This window comes from Talpa europaea, assembly GCF_964194135.1.
Source record: "Talpa europaea genome assembly, chromosome: 16".
NCBI lineage: Eukaryota > Metazoa > Chordata > Mammalia > Eulipotyphla > Talpidae > Talpa > Talpa europaea.
In genome coordinates, this window is record NC_140084.1 from 5,415,565 (window position 1) to 5,429,514 (window position 13,950).

Below are 13,950 nucleotides of genomic sequence, written 5' to 3' on the forward strand. Positions count from 1 at the left end.
CGCTGAACAAAGACTTGAAAAGCCAGCCTGGTGGAGAAGCACACTCGGGTGCTGCTCACAGTCAAGAGGAGGCGAGCGGATTCCAGGCGGCGTTCCCGAACCAGACTTCCTTTCACCTGAGCTTTCTGCCAGAAAAGAGGGTGATCTCCATTGAACCCACTGGCTTTGTTTTGTTCTGAGGGTCCCAAACTAACGGGAAGAGTAGACACAGTTCATAGGAACCCTTTTTTTTTTTGGTGGGGGTGGGGGGGGGGCTGCCAATACTCAGTCGTGATCACCAAACATCAAACATAGGAGCACAGGGTAAGTTTGCTGTCGCTACAGCCTCCCTGGGAAAGAAATGTTGAATCAAGGACTCCAGCGTCTGGAAAAAAGGAGATGGGAGAGGATAGGCCCCTTCCCGGGGAGAACATTCTGATACCATAAAGTCACTTGGAAGCCACTAGAAAGATGCCTTCCCATGGTACCTGGGCTCTCTCCACTGTCCTGCCTCCCAGTTCACTTCCCCACTGTTGTTCACCCTCTTTTCTTTTTCTTTTGAAAAATCTTGTTGCTTTTCTCTAATCCTAGAGAGCAAAGAGGGAGGCCTGGAGGCCCAGCACAGCACCGATACCGCAGAGGTCTTATAAATCAGCTAGAAATCAATAAAGTCTATATGGTGGTTTCTCCTTTGCAACCGGATCGCCAGGGGACAGAACTAATGCTTTTTCTTCACCACCATCCCCATTTTTCTGTCATAAAAACAATTCTGCTTAGGAACGGATGGGCAATCAAAGTTGCTGAGTAAGTATTTCAACGATCTAATTTTATTACTTTACAATTGACATACCTTCCCTCTGGAAATGTTTGCAATTAATTAATTAGCAGTAATCTTCCCCAAGGGACTAATTGAATGAATTCTCTCCCATTCTTACTTTTAAAAATAGCTTAGATGTATCCAAACTGCAAATGTGTGGATGGCTCCAAAGTGCATTTGGAAAAAATCAAGGGATCTATCTATTAGGGTGAATTTTTATCACTAAATCAATCTCATGATAACTATAATTCTTTTTCTAACTAGGCAAGGTTTCTCCAAGGTAAAGACAGCAGCAGCTGCCGCGGAGACCGACAGCCCTGGCTGGATTTGTTAATATTTAGAATGAGGTTGAGGACAACATTAACAGGAGTTAACAGTCTCTCAGGTGGAGGAGCCTGCGGTTTGCAGCTTCTTTAAACTCCTTGGCTTTCTGCAGACTCTGGAAAGAAAATTAAGCTGGAAAATAAAGCTGTTCTCAAGAGTCGCTGACTTTCAGGCCTACCTAATCCCTCTGTAAGGTGGGGGGCAGACGCAGACTCTCTGCCTGTGATCCCAGGCCAGGCCCCCAGCTCTTGCCCTGCCCCTGAACTTCCTCCTGGCTCCTCAAAAACCCAGGGAGAGCCCCGGGATGTTGCTAACCTTTGGGCCACACGCTCCTGCCTTTCAACTAGAAAATGAAACAGCCCTCCCAGATTCCTCAAGAGAGGGTGGTGAAGACCCCCGCCCAGGGACAGAGGTTTAATAAACTGTAAGGCGCTGTCACCTCGTGAATGAAAAGCTAAAGGTTTTCTGAGGTTCCTGGTGTGCAATCCCCAAAGGCCACGTTCCCCTCGCATCCCAGCAGCTGTGCCAAAAACCGCCCGGGCCAGTCTAGCGGCCCCTTCCCGCCCCCAGACATCCCGGGGTAGAGGCCTGGGCAGGAGCATGAGGGGTGCTGAGCCTACTACGCGAGCGAAGTGGCGGCCGCCAGTCCCGGGTCCCCGCCTGGAGGACGCCACCCCGGTGCCCGCACAGCGCGCCTCTGAGCGCCCCTGGGTGGAGAGGGGGTAGTCAGGCCGCTGGGCCCCGCCGGGCGTCCGGGCATCCGGGCGGTAGGTACGGCCTGGGTTGCCCTCCCCGCGCGCTAACCGCGGCTCGCCAGCGCCACCCTCCGCGGAGCGCAGCGCGTGCAGCCGGCCCCGCGTCTCCCTTCTGCGCCCCGGCTCGCGCGTGGACACAGATGGCGGCGCGCAGGAGCCGACGGGGGCGAGCCCTCGGGAGAGGGCCCAGGGGGCTTAGCCCGGGCTCCCTAGATGCCAGCGGCCAGTCTCGGCGCGTCTCCAGGCAGATGTGCACGAAGACCCGAGCCTCGGCCTCGGGGGGGCGCTACTCGGCCTGTTAGGGGGCCAAGCCGCCGCGGAGACGCCTCCGGGTCCAGGCCCTGCAAAGACCCGGGCTTGGGGAGCTGGAATCTAGCTAGAGCCCTGGGGGGCCTGGGACAGATCCCCGAGGACAAAGACGGGCGAGCCAGTGGGCCCCGCCGACGCCTCCGGGAGCTGCCCGAGTGCGCGCGGCCTGTGGCGCAAACAAAGTTTCCTGCAGCGCAGGGCGGGGGCGTCCGAGGGGAGGCTTGTCCCCCGAGCCTCTGCTCTCCACCTGCCAGCAGTCAACCCCCGCCCAGCCCTCGCCCACCCTCGCTCCCTCCCCTCCCCCGCGCGCCTCTCTCCACTCCGACTCCACATCTCTCTCCTCGCCCCCTCCTTCTCCCTCTTGCCTCGCTCCCTACTTTTCTCCTCTTTTTTCCTCCAGCTCTTCTTTTGTATTCTCTCCTCCCTCGCCTCCTGGCTTGCTTCTACCCTCCTCCGGGCCGCAGGGGAGGAGGTGAGCGCGCTGAGCCCCGGGCCTGCACGGCGCAGAGGGAGGTGTTTCTCCTGCTACTCCCGGGTAATTTGGAGAGCTTGGATGCACGCGCGCGCGCGCCAGATAAAGACGGGTCGGACCCAGCGCCGAGCAGAGAGAGAGGGTCGGGGTCTTTGACGTTTCTCTCCAGCTGCACAAACCTCCCCGAGCAAGTGTGAGCGCGGGGGAGAGCGCGCGCGCGCACGGGCTGGCTGCGCTGGGCGCGCTCGGTGGCCCGGGGTCCCAGGGCCCGGGGGCCCGCCTGGCCCGGGATTACCGTGACGTCACATTGAGCCTCTGGCCACCTTGGACCGGGACGCCTCGGGAACCGCTCCGCCCGGCGCTGCGCCTCACCTGGCCTCGCCACCGCGCGTCCCGCACCCTCTCTCTCCCGCCCATCCATGGGCCCTTCTGTCTTCCGGACCACGCGGGCCAGAGGGGCGCCTTCTGGAGCGCAGGGCTCGGCAGCCGAGCTGCCTTCGGCTCTGCGTCCAGCCGCGCGCAGCGGGCGGAGGATCCGGCGCTGGGCACCCGCGGCCGTGTAAGGAATCGAGGCGGTGCGCGGCTGACGGTGCGGAACCTCCGGGCTGAGGCGGGAACTCACAAAAGAGGGAGGCGGGCTAGGGACAGCCACCATGTCCTTCCCGCACTTTGGACACCCCTACGGCAGCGCTTCCCAGGTAAGAGGCGCCTCCATAGGGGGTGGGGGCAGTTGGCTTGGAGGGGTGCCCAGCGCTAGTGCCTGTCCCTGAGCGCCCCCCTCCCGCGGGAGCCCCCGGGGAAGCCAGAGGGCACAGGGAACAGGACCACTGTGCCCCAGGCCCTTGCAACACCCCACTTCCCCAGTGTGACCCGAAACGTGGGCACCCTGGCCACGCGCTCAGCCAGCGGGGTGAGAGAGCGCGCGGGGGTCTTGCAGACAGGCCTCCTCATTGTGCAGGTGTGCACGGTGGCCCTGGGCAATCTGGACTAAAGGACTCCCAGCCCAGAGCGCTGTCCAGCTGACCATTGCTCTGTGGCTGATGGTTTGTTCCCCTCTGGACTTAGCCCCTTTTCTTGGGTTGGCTCAAGCTCTCTGTTTCTGGCTTCTGTGGTTTCCCACACCAGAGGGGGTGTTGCGTAATGACGAGGGTTTCCTGGGGGTGCGCTGGGGACACTGCCACTGTTCTCCAGTTGCCAGCCCAGCGTGACCTCTGACCTGCACTGTGAACCCCCGCAAACCTGCGCTCACTGGCCCTGGTTCCCTGTCTCCATAACGGAAGGCGGAGTGACACTTGATGGTGGCCTCTAAGGCCAACTCCTAGCTCTGCCAGTGTCGCCTCCTGTGGCGAGGGTGGGGGCCAAGGGGAAGCTGGCTTCTGTAATGGGGGCTCTAGAAGGTTCCTATCCCTGGGGTCCGCTGGGGCTCTGGCGTCTTGGCAATGGTTTAGGAGCATCTACAAGGGCGGTTTGGATAAATTGCATCTTGAAATAATTCCCGTCCGGAACCCAGAAGAACGCTGCGCACACGCTGGCCTTCGGTTAATGGTGCGGTGCGGGAAGGAAAGACCCACCTGAGCTGTGGGTCTCTGACCTCCAGCGCCCCCTCTCTCGCCCCTGCAGTTCCTGGTGTCTGCAAGTTCCAGCGCCACTTGCTGCGAATCCGCCCAGCGCTCGGTTCCAGACGTGGCCACAGGCTCCACCCCGGCGGCCGCTCTCTGCTGCGCGCCCTACGAGAGTCGGCTGCTGAGCAATCCTCGGCCTGAGCTAGGAGCGGCCCTGGGCATCTACGGAGCCCCCTATGCGGCCGCGGCAGCTGCCCAGAGCTACCCCGGCTACCTCCCCTACAGCCCCGAGCCGCCCTCGCTGTACGGGGCGCTGGTGAGTGCGCGGGGTGGGGCCTGGGTGTGTGCGCGCGGCCTGGAGGCTTGGTGGCAGCTCCTTGAAGTCTCTCTCCAGAGAAAAGCCTAGGAAGGACGCACAGCTCCGAGGAAGAGAAATGGACTGTGTTTAAGGGGGCGGGGGGAATTACAGTATTTTACAGTTTGCAAAACTCTATACTATTTAGAAAACCTGGCACCTCCATTCTGTGAGGTAGGCAAGTTAGCGCTTTCCTCAGCTTACATAGGAAATTGAGGTGCTAATGCAAAGTCAAAAAGGGGCAAAATGTGAGGAAATACTCTGGGAGGAAAGCCAGGCAGGGAAATTCTCCACTGAAGTAACATTAACAACGGCTAATGTTTAACCACTGCTTATTCTGCACCAGGGATCTGCCAGAGGGGAAACTGAGGCACAGAGTGCCGCCCCCCCCCCACTGTGCCCAAGATGGCACAGCCAATGCAAGTGCTGGTACTAAGATTTGAGCCAGACTTGACTGCAGAGCCCACATCCTCAGCCACTTCCTGCCCCCTCCACCCCAGATACCATCCTGAATTCTCCCTCCCTCCCCTACCAGAATCCACAGTATGAATTTAAAGAGGCTGCAGGGAATTTTACATCCAGCTTGGCACAAGCAGGAGCCTATTATCCCTACGAGCCCACTCTGGGGCAGTACCAGTATGACAGGTAAGGAGTGGGTGGCGTGGGAGGCTGGCATCTCGGGCCTGTTCCCTGCCCCTGTTAAGGTATGACTGATGAGCATGAGGGGGTGCATGAAGGGCGGAGGGGTGCCCTGGGAGGAAGAGGAGCCAAGCCTGGGGCCAGACTGTCTCCTGCCTCCACCACAAGATCCCAGCCCCAGACCTGTGAGCCAGGTCCCCCTCCCAACCCCCCCAACCCACCCCCCAGGTACGGAGCTGTGGAGTTGAGCTGCGCGGGGCGCAGGAAGAACGCCACACGGGAGACCACCAGCACGCTCAAGGCCTGGCTCAACGAGCACCGCAAGAACCCCTACCCCACCAAGGGCGAGAAGATCATGCTGGCCATCATCACCAAGATGACCCTCACCCAGGTGTCCACCTGGTTCGCCAACGCGCGCCGGCGCCTCAAGAAGGAGAACAAGATGACGTGGGCGCCCAAGAACAAAGGCGGAGAGGACAGGAAGACAGACGGTGGCGCAGGGGACTCCCCGGGCTGCCTGGGCCCAGACGCCAAAGGTACCGGAGATGTCCGCCAGCTCACCTTCCGGCTTCCAGCCGCAGGGCAGTTTGCATAGGTTTTCACAGCCACCCTGTGGAGTAGCTTCCCAAAGGAGGAAGCTGCTCCCTTATTTGCCGAGCATTTGCACACCCCTGCGTGCCTCGGGGCCTTCGCCTGTGAGGTTCCCTCTGCCCGAATTCCCTGCGGAACTGACCTCTCAACTTTAGAGTCACATCAGAGACATTTCCCCAGGCCACCCAAGCCACACAGCTTTCCAGCATTCTCTGTCACGCCTGCTATCGCATGTCCTTTGTCATCTTACCTGTCACCTACAGGAAGTGCAGGACAACTGCCCCCCACACACACACACACAATGTCAGCTCCGCTAGAAATGTCTCCTTAGCTGCTGATGCCTGGCCCACAGTTGCCCTCATTTCTTTGCTGAATAATACACACCACTCATCTTGTGGGTGTGGACACGGGTAAAAAGTGCCCCTTGCTTTTTTTTACAATTTTGGAATGAGAATGCAGATTCGGGGCAGCAGAGTGGCTGGCCCTGGAAATGCACCTGACGACAAGTCTTTCCAGGGGTGGGGTCAGGGCTGGGGGCGGGAATTCTTTCCCCGGGCAAGCCCCAGCTTAGGGGTGAGCGCAAGCGAGGGGGGGGGGTGGCCAGAGGGTGGCCAGCCTGATGGACAACACCTAGAACACCAGGAGCGCGGGCGCATCTTGCTAAAAGCTTCTGGGGGCTGCGCGCGCCTGCGGATTTCCCTTGGGACCTGGGGCTTTTCTCACTCGCTCCTGGTTTCCTGCAGACATTACCGCCGGCCAAGAGGCGCGAGGGCTCCGGCTGAGTGACCTGGAAGACGTGGACGAAGAGGAGGAGGAGGAAGAAGCCGAGGACGAGGCGGCCGTGCCCGCAGCCCGGGACCGGCTGGCGGAGTTCCACAAGGACACGCGGGCGCCCCTGGCGCCGTGCGCTGCGGCTCGAGAGCGCGGGCTGGAGCGCAGGGGGTGCGGCCTGGAGGCGCCCCGCTTCTCGTTTCATGAACCTCCCGGCGCGGGAGAAACTGATTTCCTCCAGGTGGAGCCCGGGGGCGCGAGGCAGACCATGCACTATGCGTCCAGCGGGAAACCCCGCTTCTGGTCTCTGGCGCACACCGCGGCCGCCCGCGCTCTCCAGGGCGCACCTCCGACCCCGCCGAGGCCGCCCAGCCCCGAGGGCCACCTGCTTCCGAGTCCGCCAGGGTCGGCCGCGCGACCAAGGGTGCGCAGAGACTCCACGTGCGAAGAGCCCTCCAGTGTAGCCAAAGGCTTTGGAAACTCCATGTCTGCCCTGCGGGGGCTGCCGCTGAACTGTGCGCCCTGCTCGCGGCGGAGGGAGCCCGCAGTGCAGTGCCAGTATCCGTCTGGAGCAGAAGGTAGTGGCCCCCAGCAGCCCTGGCAGGGTCTGACCCAGAACCACCTGGCCACCGGGCTGCCCACCTCTGCACACCCTCTCTGCCCCCTCCTGGCATGCCCAAGTTCAGACCTGGTGTAAAATTGGCCCCTAGCACTGGCAGAACGAAAACGGAGCTAAGTCGAGTGCATATTAAAGTGAAATGATGGTAATAGGCTGAGAATGAGACAGCAACCCACCTAGAGCCCCTTAGAAACCCACGGAGGACATGGACCACTAATCTCCATACTGGTGCCCAGTGTCCTGCCAGGTGAGCTCCACCAAGACCCCCTGGCAGAGGCATCCCCTGTGCCCCGCCTGTCCTTCACAAGCGGCCAGCTGGTCCCTGCTGTGCTTGGATCAAGAGTTTGTTAGGGTCAGGCAGGGGCATCGAGGCTTCCAGAAAAGTCTGCGGGTGCTGGACAGACACACCACTCACTTAAGGCCCAGCTCCCGGGCCTCTCTGCGGCCACCAAGCCCGGAGGGAGTGTACAGCAGACTTGGTGCTGTCCCCAGAGAACCCTCACCCCGGGGACTCACCCCAAGCAGGTTGTGACTGCCCCCCCCACCCCCCACCTCCACTCCCTGCCCCTGGCTGGCTTTCTGGCTGTGCCTGATGAAAGGGAATTGCACCCCAGGAAGGGACCATCCCAAGCATTCGGCAGCCTCCGGCAAATGACTGTCAGGCTGCTCTTGCTGGTAATTTCTCTCAGGATAAGCTACTGGCTTAGAAAATTGGGTTACGCTGTTATTTTAATTTACACACAAGGGGTCCAAATGCAACCTCTGGCAAGCAAATTGCCTCTAGACCTTTGAGTCCCTTTAGAGGAGACCCGACCTACCCCTATTACCTAGGCATTGCACCAAGTGGCCTTCGGGTTTTAATCAACCTTTCCTCTCTCAGCAGGTTAGCGCCATGGCTGTGATTTGCGGAAGAATCTGGGAAATCAGCCCTAGTTTTCGAACTCACCTCCACGCTAAGAAGTGGGGAGATCTCACCAGAGAAGCAGGCTCTCGCTGCGCTAAGAGAAAGACACACAGACACCCTCCTACCAGCCCCTCTTGCACGCAGAGCTGGGAGTGGCTGGTGATGTGTCCTGTCAGATCCCCTTGGGGGAGGCGGCAGGGCGCCCCGGAGCGGGGAGGCCAGGAGAGCAGGCTCGGTGGGTCTGTGGGGTGCAGCCACTAGGCATGCCCATCTCCCCTCCTCTGATTCAGGGTCTGAAGCTGCTCCCTCCCTCTCCTGCTCACCCCGCCCCCCTCACTTTGTAATTCCAACACTCACCAGACCCCTAAGGACGGTGCAAGTCTCCCCCACCCCTTGTGTCCTTAAAAAGAATCAAACCTAACCTGCGCTGTGTGCCCTGTCTCTGGCGGAAGTGGGGGCATTTGGAGAGGTGGGGTGGCGAGGAGAAAGCAAGGCCAGCGGGGTTCTGAGGACAGGGTGGTGGGAGTGGACTGCAGAACGCAGGCCCTTGGCTTAGCCCACCTCACTGCAGCGAGCGGCTGGCTGCGGGCTGATCCAGACGCCCTGCAGGTGAGGCGGCCTGGAGGTGGTGGGAGGGGCCTGTCAGGACATTTGTCTGGAGGCTGCATTGTTTCTGGGCTGTACTTGGGGTTTAAGTTTACCGGGAGGACAGGCGATGGGGCGATCTTGAGTGCCCTTTGGCCCGCCGCTGGGACCCCTGCATTCCTCGGTGGGACTGCGGTGAAGGCTGACAGCTTTGGGGATCGGTTACTTCCTCTGCAGACCTGGGCGGGGTGGGGGCGCTGACCCGCAGGGAAGGGGCTTTCGTTCCTGGGGCGCTGGGTGGGAGGGGTTGGGAAGGAGAGGCTGAAAGCGGCGCTGCAGCACCTGAGTTGCACGCCCAGCGGTGGCGTCCCATCGGAGGCTCGCTGCTGCTCCCTGCAAAGAGGGAGGTGAACCCTGCCAGGCCCTGGGAGGAGGAGGGGTCTGGGGAGCAGGGGGTGCAGGCTGGAAGACACAGGGCAGCTGGGAGGTGCGGGGAGCTGGACCCTTGGGAAGCAGCGTCTCCACTGCTGGGCTGGGGCCTTCTGCGGACCAGTCCCCTCAGCGCTGCGAGCCCGGCAGGGAGGGTTTTAACACCCTTGGGGGCTGCAGAGGGGTGAGGTGAGGGTCCAGAAAAGTGCGGGGAGCAAATATCTTGCCACCACCCGGCCCAACCCGTCCTCCTGTCTGTCCTGATTTCAAAACACAAGCCTCTTTCCCAGCGAAGCGACTGAGGACAGACGGGCGGGTCAGGACTGGTTCAGGGTGCCTGGAACCTGCGCTGGGGACCACCCACCTTTCACTCCAGGCCCAGCCCTTTCCAGTTCAGGCTCCCCGTGCCCGCTTCCTCGGGGAGACCCCCTCCCCGCCAGGTTTTGCTTCTGGACAACAGCTGCGCCTCCCCCCAACCTCCCCAGGGACCTTCCCGGCGCCCTCACTGACCCGCTGCTTCGGGTCCGGGAAATTAAACTGCGAAAAGATAAACATTATTTCCAGTCGGCTTTGGGGGATTAAAGCTTGTAATAAAGCGCATTAACTGGAGGTTTCTTCCACGGAGCTCTCGACCCCACCCCCTCCTGAGGGGCCAGGTAGACCCCTCCAGAGTAGGAGCAGGCTCGGCAGAGGGGCCCCCAGCATCCCTGGGGCGCTGCTTGCAGAAGGGAGACAGAAGCCTGCAATCACGTGACCGAGCAGAGCCTGGGGGCCAGGGGGTGGGAGAAGTGGAGTAGGGGGGCAGGCGCCCCTCGACTTTTTATATAGACCAGGGCCTGCCTTGGCCTCTCCCCACCCCCTAACCCAGACCCGAGCCTGCAGCCCAGGGCTCACCCGAGTTCTGGGTCTAGTTGATGGCTGTGAGAAGGGAGGAACAGGACAGCTGGCTGCCAGAAATTGGGGGTGCAGCCTCCATTCCATTCCCAGCATGCTGTTCCCCTGCCCCTCTGCCTTCCCCAGCTGGGTGTCTGCGCCAGGAGTGCAGGCCCAGGGCCTGAGATTATCCCAGCCGGGCCCTCCAGGCAAGCTGATCCCACCCTCTCTGCCCCTCCGAGCCCTCCTGCAAATCTCCCAATATAATCTCCCCCAATCATGTTTTGATTAAACACCAGGGCAAGGGGAGGGGCACGCTGCCCTGTCCTCCTCAGAGCAGCCGCTGGTGGCCACGGACAGCAGGACAGTGAGCCCTCCTGCAAAGGGGGTGTTCTCAGATTTGGAGATTCCGGAGGTGCTGCACCTCCAAAATCCCTTGCTGGCTCAAGGGTCCCTTCTCAGGCCTGGCTAGGTGGGTGGGAGGAGACACTGAGCCAGGGAGCCTCCTTCTGTGACCCCTCCCCCCCAGGAGTCATTATGCAGGGGCTGGTCAGGCTCCCTAAATGGTCCTTATCACTTTGGGCTCTGAGATCCTGTGACCCTGGTAATGATGTAAGAGCTTCTGGATCCCTTCCCTCCAGCGCATGCAAGCCATGTCCTTAAGCGCACTGACCCCTGTGTCATTACTGCCCCAGGGAGGATGACGTCACACTTTCTAGTAAACCCACTTTCTAGAATGAGGGAACCAAAGCTCGGGCAGGTTCAGAAACTGGGCCTCCCTGGTGGCACAAGGGGCTCAGCACCGTGCTATGAAGCATGAGTTCGATCCTCTGCCGGCCAGGGAGCAACCCACACGGCACAGCAGACCTCTGCAGACTCACCCGCTGCTCCCCTCAGCAGTGTAGTTAGTAGATCTGCCTGTTCTGCTCCCCACTCTCTGGTTGATCCTCTCACCCCTGCACCTCGGGCCTGTACCCCAGCTCTTGTATGCATCAATAAATAAATCTTTAAAAAAGAAAAAAAGAAAGAAAAGAAAAGAAACTGGATGTCAGTTACCCGGCTAGCAAGCAGAGAAGTCAGGCGCTGAGCAGGACTGATTCTCAGCCGCGGAGCTCTGCTACAGAGGCTTTTTATTCTTTTAAGATGACTTTCTTTCATTAGGAATAGGAACCCAGGCTTCCGAGACTCCAGATGTCTACGGCATTATCTCATGCCCTCCTTCCTCCCCAGGAAGGCCCAAGAGAAAGGGCTTGTTTTCCACTCAGGGTCCAGCGCCCCTTTCTGGTGACTCTGGACCTGCCACCACCTTTTCCACTGCCCCAAATTCCTTGGAACATGCCTCTCTGAGACCCCCTCTGGACTGAGAATCTCCAGTGTTTGGCAAAATGTACCCATGGTTTTCCAACGCTAGAATCAGCTCGGGGGTGGTGGGGAGCTGGGAGGTCCGCCTTTCCAACGAGCACCATGTGGGGTGTGATGGCCTCTGAGTCTTGGCTAACCCATGGCCAGATAACCCTGAGCTCAGCACCCGGGCCTAGGACGCCTGCTGTGGGCCAAGAGTCAGGCCTTGGGAACAGGTGCTGACATTCCTCCAGGATTTATTCTGAATTCACATTCAATCTTCTCATCTGGCTCAATGGGGTTCTTCCTTCCCCCCTCTACCCCTACCCCACCCCAGCCAGCAGCTCAAAGCCTTGCTGTAATTTGGAGGGGAGGGAGCGATGGAGGAGGTGGCCTCTCCCAGAAGACAAGTTAGGATTCCAGAGTTGGCGTATCTTAGGGGTCCCCTGAATCTCGGGTGTAAGAGAACCCTGTCCCCCACCATGTCATGCAGTCAAGAATCTCCACATTTGGGGAAAGCCAGCACCACCGAGCAAACAGTGTTATCAGGAGCAGAGAAAGAACTGGGGGGTGAGGAGATGAGCCCTCACCGGTCCTGACACAGTGGGTTGCTCCCTTGGCGTTAGAAAGCTCTTTCTCTTTGCAACAACAATCCGAGGAAAGTTCTTTGAGCCAAATTCCTTCTCCATGTAATTTCTGAATTCATCTCCCGAACCAGCTGCCTGGCTCTCCTCTGTGACTCCTTCTTTCTCCCACGCTCCATTCGGGATTTTTGCTTTGACACCAAGATCAGAGCAAGAATGCAGCCTAATGGGCATCTCCCAGCTCTAGGGCAGGGGATTTTCTTTGTTAAAGTTGGAGCTGGGGGCGGGGAGTGGCTACGGAACCCGTGGGCCTGTGACCCAATATGCCTGCGATGCAGCGTCTCCTGGTAGATCAGGGCTGTGTTCAGCCACGAGTTGCCCCAGGAGCATCAAATGGAGGCTTCTCTTTTGTGAATCAGAAGGTTGAGAAGACGGTTGAAAAGCAGGTTCTTTGGGTCCCTCGGACATTCAGCCTTTTACACCAGGACCAACCACATTGCCAGGGGAGCACATGCTACTCCTCCGTGAATTCATCTGTATTAACGCCAAGGGGGATATTATTTATGAGATCATGGGGAACTGATGTCTTCCCTCATTGCCTGGGACTGTCTCCAAATTCCAACTTGGCTGCATTTAAATCTTAGGGAACCTGCTGGAACAATGATGCCAAGGGTGATAACGATAATGAGTCTAGAGCAGTGGTTCTCACCACTAGTGGTGCATAAATTCAGCCAGGGAGGTGTTTTGTGTTGTTTTGTTTTGCTTTGTTTTGAGTTTTAGATACAATCTCCAGGGGTGGAGCCCAGCAGTGTTGTCTAAAGTTTCCAAGTGATTCCAATATGCAGCCAAAGTTGAAAACCAGCAAAGTCTGAACAAGCTGTTTCTCTTTCCAGTTCTAGCATTTTCTAGAGAGTAGACCTGGCACACAGAAAGTCTAGAGGCCTATGGTTTTTCCTTGAATCTATGGGTTTCATGTTTGCCCCATGGCAAAATTAAATATTCTTCTGCCCATGATTTATGAAGACATCCAAAGATGGATGTAATTCTGGACATCAGAGGCCAGGGTGAAGCAACAGGAGGCCTCCTTGAGTCCTGCCCATCCCAGCTGCCTGAACAGAATGTGGGATTGCAGAGGGAAAATGCACCCCCCAGGAAATCCTAGACACATGTGCCAAGTTACCCCTGGGTGGCTCAGAGGTGGTTCTGAGCAGGTGGAGAGGCCCTGTGCAGTGTTTCTGGGTGCCCCTGCTCTATAGCACAGAGGAAAATCACCCCCAGGCTTAGTGAATCAAAACAACCATTGTCATTGGTTTTGCTCATGGATTTGCAATGTGGGCGGGCTTGGCGGAGTGGCTTGTTCCTGCTCCCTGTGGCATTAGAAGAAGCGCCTGAAATGGAGTTGGAGAAGATTTCCAAGAAGGATCTGGGGTTCCAGTCCCTGCAGAGGTGTCCATCCTCTCCATCAGCTGCTTGGAGTTCCTGACTGGGCATAAGTCACAGGTTTCCCACCCCTGAGCTTCAGAAGTCTCAGAACATCACTTCCGCTGTGTTCTATTGGCAAGAAGTCACTGAAACTTGTCCATAGTCAAGAGGAGGGGAAATCAACTCTACCAATTGATGGGGGAGTTGCAAAGCATCTGGAACCATCTTTATTGGAATTGGGAACCCTGGGGTGAGGAGACAGTTGTGAATGCACTTCCAGACTTGGGAGTGGACATGCAGACTTGGGGTTCGGTCTTAGCCAGCGTGGGCTGTTGGCTGGGGGTCCTTATGAGCTCATTTGACCTTTATTACCTCCTCAAAGCCCTATCTCCAAACCCCCAATGTCCCACTGGGGGTTAGGGATTCAACACATGAATGCTGTAGGGATATGAACCACCAGTACGTAGTGAATCCCTATCAAGGACCCACCACAGACAAGGTGACTTAGGAAGCAGGTAAGAGGGAAGAGGGTGCTGATTGACCAAAGATCTAATCACAGAGGTTCAGGCATTGGGCAGTCCACCCTGTCCCCCTAATCAGTGCCTCAGCCTGGAAATCA

The 13,950-nt window shown here is 58.5% G+C and overlaps 1 protein-coding gene across 1 annotated transcript; it reads left to right on the forward strand.

The window, feature by feature from the left end:
* Positions 1-3,309: 3,309 nt before the first annotated feature.
* IRX6 (iroquois homeobox 6) lies at positions 3,310-7,271 on the forward strand (the record flags this gene model as incomplete). Its single annotated transcript, XM_084256539.1, has 5 exons — positions 3,310-3,354; positions 4,277-4,534; positions 5,109-5,218; positions 5,441-5,748; positions 6,547-7,271. 5 exons carry the CDS (start codon positions 3,310-3,312, stop codon positions 7,269-7,271), a joined length of 1,446 nt encoding a protein of 481 aa, XP_084112665.1.
* Positions 7,272-13,950: the final 6,679 nt, after the last annotated feature.